The sequence below is a fragment of the Coregonus lavaretus genome (assembly GCF_964263955.1).
Source record: "Coregonus lavaretus genome assembly, chromosome: 2".
Lineage (NCBI taxonomy): Eukaryota > Metazoa > Chordata > Actinopteri > Salmoniformes > Salmonidae > Coregonus > Coregonus lavaretus.
In genome coordinates, this window is record NC_139989.1 from 85,329,827 (window position 1) to 85,339,666 (window position 9,840).

At 39.2% G+C, this 9,840-nt stretch overlaps 2 protein-coding genes across 2 annotated transcripts; one reads left to right on the forward strand and one right to left on the reverse strand.

The window, feature by feature from the left end:
• Positions 1-1,113: 1,113 nt before the first annotated feature.
• Positions 1,114-6,272, forward strand: LOC311142108 (uncharacterized protein). The gene is made up of 4 exons (XM_084177695.1): positions 1,114-1,440; positions 1,963-2,109; positions 3,892-4,029; positions 4,386-6,272. Exons 1-4 carry the CDS (start codon positions 1,341-1,343, stop codon positions 4,520-4,522), a joined length of 522 nt encoding a protein of 173 aa, XP_084033821.1. The 5' UTR covers positions 1,114-1,340; the 3' UTR covers positions 4,523-6,272.
• On the reverse strand, positions 5,545-9,365 carry LOC311141737 (uncharacterized protein). The gene is made up of 6 exons (XM_084177169.1): positions 8,782-9,365; positions 8,532-8,665; positions 7,511-7,658; positions 7,167-7,415; positions 6,789-7,059; positions 5,545-6,468 (listed from the first exon to the last, which is right to left on the reverse strand). The coding sequence occupies exons 1-6, from the start codon at positions 9,165-9,167 to the stop codon at positions 6,271-6,273; spliced, it is 1,386 nt and encodes a 461-aa protein (XP_084033295.1). The 5' UTR covers positions 9,168-9,365; the 3' UTR covers positions 5,545-6,270.
• Positions 9,366-9,840: the final 475 nt, after the last annotated feature.

The following is a 9,840-nucleotide window of genomic DNA, read 5'->3' on the forward strand; positions in this document are numbered from 1 at the left end:
CACCCCTCATAGCCTGGTTCCTCTCTAGGTTTCTTCCTAGGTTTTGCCTTTCTAGGGAGTTTTTCCTAGCCACCGTGCTTCTACACCTGCATTACTAGCTGTTTGGGGTTTTAGGCTGGGTTTCTGTACAGCACTTCGAGATATTAGCTGATGTAAGAAGGGCTATATAAAATAAAATTGATTGAAAATTGATTGATTGATTGAGTGTATATTTTAAAACAGTTTCATTGTATATGGCAAATTTTGGCTTGAATGTTAATAATAATAATTTGGTGGGTGCTTATATTTGTCCAATTTCACACATGTACAAGTGTGTATTAATACGCATGTGTGAACGGAAATATGTTTTTTTGCATATCACAACTCTCCTTGATATACCTTCGGAGAGTGGGGTCACCGACAGGGTCTGCTATTATCAACGGCAATTGAGCAATTAAGGTTAAGGGCCTTGCTCAAGGGCACATCGACAGATTTTAACCTTGTAGGCTTGTGAATTCGATCTAGCGACTTTTCGGTTACTAGCCCAACGCTCTTACCCTTAGGCTACATGACACCCATGTAAATGTTGGCTGTATGGTTCATGTATTATTAATCAATTTCTTATCCAAAACCATACAAATCCTTAGTTGTAGGCTAACAATATTTGCTTTGCTGATTGGTTTGGGGAGGTGTTCCCCTTTTTGTCCAATTACGAATTTGTGTTCTAATTTCTGGATAATGTTTCTGTCCATTTGGGGCACCCTTTTTGGATCAAGAGCAACCCACATAAAAAGTTCCATATTGCCTCTTTAATAATTGTTATTAGATGTGACCTAAACAAGTGTTCGGATCCGAACTCGGAATGTAATTTCAGGGACATAGGGACCCTGCAGGCATATTGTTCCCCATGCGTTGGGCTCTCCTTTAGGGTGCATTCAGTTCGATTAAACGTTTGCTACGTTGCGTGACGGTTTGTACTGAACGACACGTTTCCCCAAAACGTTCGTCAACGTTCTTGAACAGACTTTGACGTATGTTTGCTCCGTTTGGTGGGTGTGGCGGGTGTGGCTTACTGTGGTATAATAAGGTGTGGTGGCTTGAAGCAATGAGTGACGTTTTTAAAGGGCAGCGGCCATGCTGGCCGTTCATATATATCAGTGATGCTGACAGCGTTCCCCAACCCTGGCCTGAACCCACAACCCAACCCCTCCACGTTTTTCAACTGGTCGTTCAGAACAGCCCCGTTTCCGTTTAATTGAACGATGCACACCGTTTTTTCATGCTGAACGCAGCCCAGATCTCTCGCTTCTATGAAATCTATTTGGACTATTTGCTCCAGCTAGGATAGTCTTGAAGTCAGCATGGAAATGAATTCGTCAGCGGTTTGTGCTTTGGTTATTGTTCTGTTGGCATTTGATTTGAAAATAATCTCTGCTGCAGAAACTAGAGGAAATTCTACAGGTGAGTTGTTCAAATTACTTTGCATTATTTGTCACTATTTGTCATGAAACAAAGTAAGACAATTTGATGAGTTATTTTAAGTAGCCTTTTGACATGTAGGCCTGCCTATGTAATGTGAGACACTAGTGACTAGCTTATATAGGCCTAATTGTGTATAGGCTATTTTGCATCCTATTGTGTTGTTTAAAAAAATACAAGCCAGCCATTATGACTTAAATGTATTGGTTGAAACAATCCAGCCTTACCCTTGGCCATTTTACGCATATTTTACGCATAGCCTACACAGCCTACAACTTTTTCCTTCATTTACGGTATATAAACATTCAGTGTAGGCTACACTGAATGTTTATATACCGTAAATGAAGGAAAAAGTTATTTTGAAAGAAAAAACGCGAGACCAAATAGTTTTTGTAATCCATTGCCGCAATGTTTCTATGGAAGCCTACTTAGTAATTACACCGTTATTAAGTTGATTTGAGGTCGCCCCAGTTCATTCCAAAGATTCCTCCTGCTCTCTCACAGTGCCAATCCTCCCGAAGCCAGGTCAGTGCCCGCGGCTTCTGAACGTGGTGCCATCACTCAAGGGATGCTTTTGCGATGAGGACTGTCCTGGATATGACAAATGCTGCGTATTTGACTGCGGCGCAGTGTGTGTCCCAACTGCCTTCAGTAAGAAGAACCTGACTGGTTTATGAACCTCATCAGGCCCAGCGATACCCAGCAAAAATCTGTGTTTTTTTCACTACTTTCATTTATCTATATGTACAGCCTTCATATTTAGCCTCACAATTAAGTGTTTGACGATTTTATTTTCAGTACCATGAAAGTAGAAGTAGAAATATAATGAAAAAGAATTAGACAAATTAGTTGCCTTCATGAGTATTATTGACTAATGTCAAGAAACAAATGAGGTCCGCCAAACAATAACCTGATAAAAAATAATTTACAGAAATGGTTTGCTTAGTAAGAAATGAATATCCAACTAGTCAGTGACAACTGTGTGGAGTTTGGAGTTTGTGACAGCAACAATGTGAGCTTATTACAGCATTATAGACATGTTCTGGCGTGTCCTATGATCTTGTATGTAGAAGAACTCTTGCTTTCTAACGACTCTTGTGTGGCATGTGAGCTTCATAGAGCAAATCAGTGCGTGTTCGTGAGAGTCTCAGCTTTTCATAGTAGGGTTCATAATAGCGTGTACCTCAAACCGTTTGGAGTTTTCCGACGTCTTTGTGAGAAGAACCGTTTTCAGGATCCGCCCTTGTCTCACAAACCCCGTTAATCGCACAGCTAATGGTTGGTATGGGACCATGCATGTTCCTTCAGCCCTATGTTCCCTCAGGCCTATGTTCCCTCAGCCCTAAGTTCTTTCAGTTCTTTCTATATTCTAAACCAGGGTTCGGCAACCCAAATGAGAGGAATATTTTTTTTTTCAAAATCTCTCAATATCTAGTATTTGTTGGAGCTGCACGGAATGTACCCCTGTTTAAGAGGAGGAAAAACGGGAAAGAGGGACATTATAGACCAAAACTTTATGTGAAAACTAATATTTTACATCGTGTATATTTTTCACATCCTTGATGTACACAGGTCTTTTGGTGAGTTGATCCGCTGCTGCATGAATGAATAAATAAGAACCGTCAATAACAGATTAGATGCATGTTTTTGTACCTTGCATAGAACTGCTCCGATAAGGCGTTACATTTATTTTTACTTGAGTAGATGCAAAACAAATACAAATAATAATCTATCTTAGAAAATGCAATTCGGCTGTAATATTGACAAAAGGTCAAGGTCACAGTGACTGAACATGTTCAGTAGGTCCCATATATGCTTAACTATTATTACTTAACTACTTATGTAGATGCTGAAATAATGTTTTACCTTATAACAATAAGCATTTGTGCCAATTTTTATTGAAATTGTTTCAGTGATTACTGAGGGAACATATAGGCTAAGGGAACACTGAGTGGCGCAGTGGTCTAAGGCATTGCATCGCAGTGCTAGCTGTGCCACTAGAGATCCTGGTTCGAATCCAGTCTCTGTCGTAGCCGGCCGCAACCAGGAGACCCATGGGGCGGCGCACAATTGGCCCAGCGTCGTCCAGGGTAGGGGAGGGAATGGCCGGCAGGGATGTAGCTCAGTTGGTAGAGCCAGGGTTGTGGGTTCGATTCCCACGGGGGGCCAGTATGAAAAATTAAAAAATAATGTATGTACTCACTAACTGTAAGTCGCTTTGGATGAGAGCGTCTGCTAAATGACTGAAATGTAAATGGAACATATATGACTGAGGGAACATAGGGCTGAGGGAACATAGGCCTGAAGGAAACATTGATGATGGGGCCTAAATATCTAGTCACAAATATGACAGATTTTCAGAAAATGGTTCATGTCGCTTTGTGGTAAATTGGGTTCCCTAACATGTCTGCTCTGCAAATTGTGTTCCCAAAGCAAAGCCAGGAGTGTGTCCTCGCAGACGATGGGGCTCAGGGATGTGTGCCGAGTTCTGTTCCAATGACAGTGACTGCCCCAATGATGAAAAATGCTGCCACAACGGATGTGGGCACGAGTGCATTGCACCTTACACAGGTAGGTTATGGTCCCAAAGTGACAGATACACCCGTCCATTGCATTAATTATTGCTGCTTTACTCTGGAAACAAGAAAGCTGGAGCTTGTAAAGTACATTTCATACACATAGATCAGTATATTTCACATACACTCTCTCTAGTGCTGAGACACTAAATTAAGAAGATTTCCAAGAGCCATGCAGGCTTATTGAGTCTATATACTGTATATGACCCTGAGCATTCCAGCCATAGAATTAGAAAGATTCCATGTCATTGTAATAGTACAACTTTAATGGGAATAGTCAGTATAGTTGCTACCATAAACCTACATAATGTTGCTACTTTATAACTGAACGCCTTTTTTCTGTTACCTTAGTGAAACCTGGTCGCTGTGCCCTGCCTAAGGGGACCCCCATGTGTGCTGAGTACTGTTACCATGACGGCCAGTGCCCCGAGGAACAGAAGTGTTGCCGGACAACCTGCGGCCACTCCTGCAGTGAGCCATGCTCATAGGACAGCAAGGTTTGGGTCTGGAGATGAGTGACAACACTCATAGACTCCTTCTCAAATAATTTCAACAAAAAATAAGAGTTCTCCTTCAAGAAGAGGAATGCTTGTTGTTGTTGTTTTTAGAGGGGGGAGAGGGGGTTGTACTTGTTTGTATTCCAATCAATAAAGCGGTCTGTGTAGCCTTTATATACATTCCTGTACATGTATTACCTTGTTGGTGGAAATCAAAAGTTTCCAGGGTGCCTTTTTATGTAGTTTTTATGCTGGCACTGAGCTGCAATGACAAATGCTGGCACTGAGCTGCAATGACACACCAAGAATGGAAATTGCTCAAGTATGTACACGTTTTCTGGCTGTCCACCAGATTCAGTGCTTATTCTTCTATTTGGCCAGTGATTTGTCTGGAGTACTCAGGTTTCAACTTTCAACTCCGCACAAAGCTTCTGTGTTCCCGTATGGAGGACTAAAAGTGCCACAATTAAATAAATAAATACACCATTAAATAATTACTTAAATGTGTCATTAATTAATTCAAATTTGAATTAAATACATAAATGTGTTATTAAATGTGTCATTAATTAATTCAAATACCGATTCATTTTATGTAAAATACATATATAATAATTTCACTATTTACATTTACATTTCATGGTCCTGCGTTGCAGTGATTCATGAATTACTTAAAACTGTCAAACTGACCCATCAAAAGTTGGTAGGCGGAACCTAACGCCTGATTGGTTACCCTCTGCATCAAGCCAAGACAAATCAATTCCGGATAATGGATTGATGCAGAGCTACTGAACACATTCCAATACACTGGGTGGCGCTATTCACCTCTACATTGGTTTAGTTACACGGTTAAACAGAACTTTCATTGCAACGGCTAAAAATCAAGAGAAGACTCGGTCCTGCTAGCCCCAATGTTGAGACGCTGTGTGAGGTGCAGTTTGAATTAATTAATGACACATTTAATAACACATTTATGTATTTAATTCAAATTTTAATTAATTAATGACACATTTAAGTAATTATTTAATGGTGTATTTATTTATTTAATTGTGGCACTTTTAGTCCTCCATAGGTACCAGGTACTTTTTTTCGTAATGGAAAACCAAAAAAGGCAAGGCGAGGCGAGTAGGTACCATGTAATGGAAAAGCACCATTAGATTTTGAAGAAGTGTAATATCGTTACATGGTAAGTTTAGTCTTTTCCTGGTTTCAAAGGCTGCATTACAGTAAAGTGATGTCATTTTCTGAACTTACCAGACTGTTCTAGCTGTTCTATTATTTGCCTTTTACCACTTAGTCATTATATCCACAATATGATAGTTATTTATCCGAAATCTAAATGTGGAAGATATTTTGTGAATGCACCAATTGTCAACCTTACAATATCGTTGCAATATCGACATCAAGGTGTTAGGTCAAAAATGTGATATTTGATTTTCTCCATATTGCCCAGCCCTAATGTCAATGCATACACAGTTCAGATGAATTGACACAAGTTCAGTGTCTTTGAAAACATTAACACACTGTGCAGTAGTTTACTTTTTTTTCTTCCATTTACTAAAATCAAACTGTTCTGCACCTTCAGTGCTAACAGTACAGCATTCATGTTAGTCATTCTGTGGACCATAATGAGACAGGAAGCTTCAAAGAAACAGCTTTTTTTCCTTTCTTTTAAAAGGAAAGTAAACTTTCAGTTTTTCCTTGCTTGTTCTAACACAACAAATAAAAACATGGGTTGGACATCAGTCTAAGATTCTTGATAACACTTCCACAGTCTCTACATATAGTCTAAGTGCATCAGTAACAGAAACTCCTGGAGCTGGCAAAATTGCAACCTCTTCATCTGAGAGCTCACGGGCCAGCTGAACCTCGGGGACTGACACAGTGCCTCGATGAAGGCAGTGAGGTCCGTTCCAATCGATCCCATATTCTTCAGGAACCTGAATGGATGACAAGCATAATCAGTCTTGTACTTAAAACTAGTTTGACATGTCCTTACACAAGATTGTTATTTTTGGTCACCAAGGCAGTGAGAAATTAAATGTTACTTATTCAGTTTTTTTAAATAATACAGCTTTGCATAGTATGCACTGTAGAAACTACAGCTCACAGGTTGATCTTTAAAAGCTCGGGAGATTTTAAAGAGACAATAATCTATAGTAAATGTTTCATTTAAAGTATCACATTTAGCACCATTTTTTTCTCCCATAATTCCTTTGGGGAAACAATTTTAAGAAAGTGTTTAAAGTTCATTGTTAACCTCAGTAGGATCCTCCTCAGGGCCTTGCTCTCTGTAACTTCTCCAGAGTTGCTGTGGTGACTGATTCCTTTCAGTTCTAAGACCGTGGAAGTTCCAAGCATCTCGAAAAGAGTCGAGGCTTTGCTGAACCAGTGGAAGGAAAATCCGGTGCAGAGCGAAAAGATGGACTTCATTGTCTGGATTCAGTGTCTCCTGATCTTCCAATGAAGTAAATATCTGATAGAAGAGGTCCAGGGCATGTTCATAAACATCTCTCCACATCCTCTCTATTCTGTGTTTAGGATAAAATTGAGAAATTGTTAATTTATGACATATGCTAAAGTACATTCAACTAGTATGTTAGTTGTGTGAGCCTAGTTGCCAAACATATTTCTTTACCGCTGATTGTGGACACTTCTGCCTGTGATGTGTGAATTCCTGTCGGTACCTCTGCTTCTGATCATGAATTCTGCTACATCTGCATTCTCCCCCCCTTTGTCAGACCGTACCCTTGATGGCAGCCCATACTGCTCAACAGCGGCGATAAAGCTCTGTAAGACCGTATGAGCTCTATTATTGCCGGCCACAGTCAGGTAGACCACTAAACGACTGAATCCATCCACCCCACCGTGGACAACAAATCTCCACCTGTTGCAAACACATGAAAAAATATAACTTTATTGTATAACAATTGTAATGAAACATATAGAAAGATGCATTGTTTATCTGCTAATATCACTGACCTGATAAGCTTATGGTGGCCATCTATATGCCACAAAGAGTTTGGGCCAGGAACAAAATACTGCCGTCGCCTTAATACACGCAGCCTCAGACGTCTCATGTAGACTCCCTCTGCATTGACTCTGCGTAAAGACTCTTGCAGTCTTGAGACTGAGGGGAGGAATTTAAAATGAATAACCACACACTCACTGGCTACTTATTTTGAGGATATAGTGGTGTCATAATAAAATAAATAATGTGTGTAAAACAGTCAACTATTACAGAACCACCACAGCTTCAAAAATGTACTTTACTGTCAGATATTGTACATATACATACATACACACATATATATATATACATACATACATACACATATATATACACATATATAAAAATTATATATACATATACATATATATATATATACACACATACATATACATACATACATACATACATATATTTATATATATATACATACATATACATACATATATATACATACATACATATATTTATATATATATATATTTATATATATATATATACATACACACATATATATACATATATATACACATATACATATACATATATATACACACATATATAGATAGATAGATAGATAGATAGATAGATAGATAGATAGATAGATAGATAGATAGATAGATAGATAGATAGATAGATAGATACCACATGCTCGAACAGAGATGACCTGAGATTTTTTGCCTCCTATGATATTTTGCTTTTCTATGATTATATTATACCCTTTACAGCAGGGGCACATCCGGACAGCTGAGAATATTACTGTCAGATATTGTTCCACCTCTATTAAACAGGAGGCTAAAAATCACAGGACATGTCTATCCTGATGATACAAGTCAGCCGTCCTGAAATGTGTGTTTCTCTTCACATTTCTTCTACACATTCTACATCTCAGAGGCGATGTCTTTCCATAAGCGGGCTTCCTTCACCTTTCAAAGGGGCAGAGCTCCAAATTAAAAATACATTTAAATAATGCCCATATTATTATCTACTCACTTGGAACATGCACACCTCTTGCATTCAGGTGACCACGCATTAGCTTGTAGCCGGTGTTTGGATGACTTCTGTGAATTTCACTTACAATACGGTCTAACTCCTCATCATTCACAGCTGAATAGAGATCTGTCTTTCTGTACAAACAAGAAAAACACAACATCAAGTAATGTTACCTTAAACGTCATATTCTTTCCGAGTGTATGAGAGCAGCAATTCATAAACAGAAAACTCATGAATTTAGTGTAAATACCTTAAACTGTATTGTTGCATGCGCCTCCTGATGGTCCTCTTTGACACACCGAACATCGCTGCAATTTGAACTGCGGGAACTCCACAAAGAAGTTGGTGCTCCAGAACTGCACTCGGTATGTCAAACGCCAAACGCCCCGGTCCCTGTGTGTGTTGGGCCTGAAGTGCCCTGGTACCAGAGAAGCGGTGGACAACTTCTTCTAGATTTGCAATCACTCTGTGGTCGATATCTTCGTCAGAAAGTGCGGAAATGACTCCAACAACTTCAATAAGTTCCTCTGCTTTACTAGCTACATGCTCTGGGTCAGCAGGTCCTGCTTCTACATCCTCTGCTAAGTTTAAAATGTCTCTAACCAACTCCCTGGAAAGTTCACGGAGATCCTCCATTGTCTCTATCCAGGTTGGCCTACTCTCCTTCAGACCAAAGCAATGGATCAGACTAGATTCGCGTTAGCCCCGCCCACTGACTTTGATGGGTCAGTTTGACAGTTTTAAGTAATTCATGAATCACTGCAACGCAGGATCATGAAATGTAAATGTAAATAGTGAAATAATTATATATGTATTTTACATAAAATGAATCGGTATTTGAATTAATTAATGATACATTTAATTACACATTTATGTATTTAATTCTAATTTGAATTAATTAATGACACATTTAAGTAATTATTTAATGGTGTATTTATTTATTTAATTGTGGCACTTTTAGTCCTCCATATTCCCGGGCCAAAGTATACCCACTTCCCTGTCTAAATGGACTGAGTTTAGCAGAGCTATTAAACCAGACATGACCATCATTAGCCCTGTTTATACCTGGTTCTAACATGCATCCTTTGTCCTGATCCTGTCCACGATCAGATATTCCTGCCCACCGCCGGAGGTAGTCAGGCACGCATTTGTAGACGGATCTGGACAGTGAAACCATTTAAATCATAATTATCCCGCCCCCTAAATCATTTACAGGTGGCACATTTGACTTATGGCATCAATATGCACATTAAAATAAACAATGAACAGGGAGGGACCGGGAAATCTGGTCACAATGCGTACACCGTGT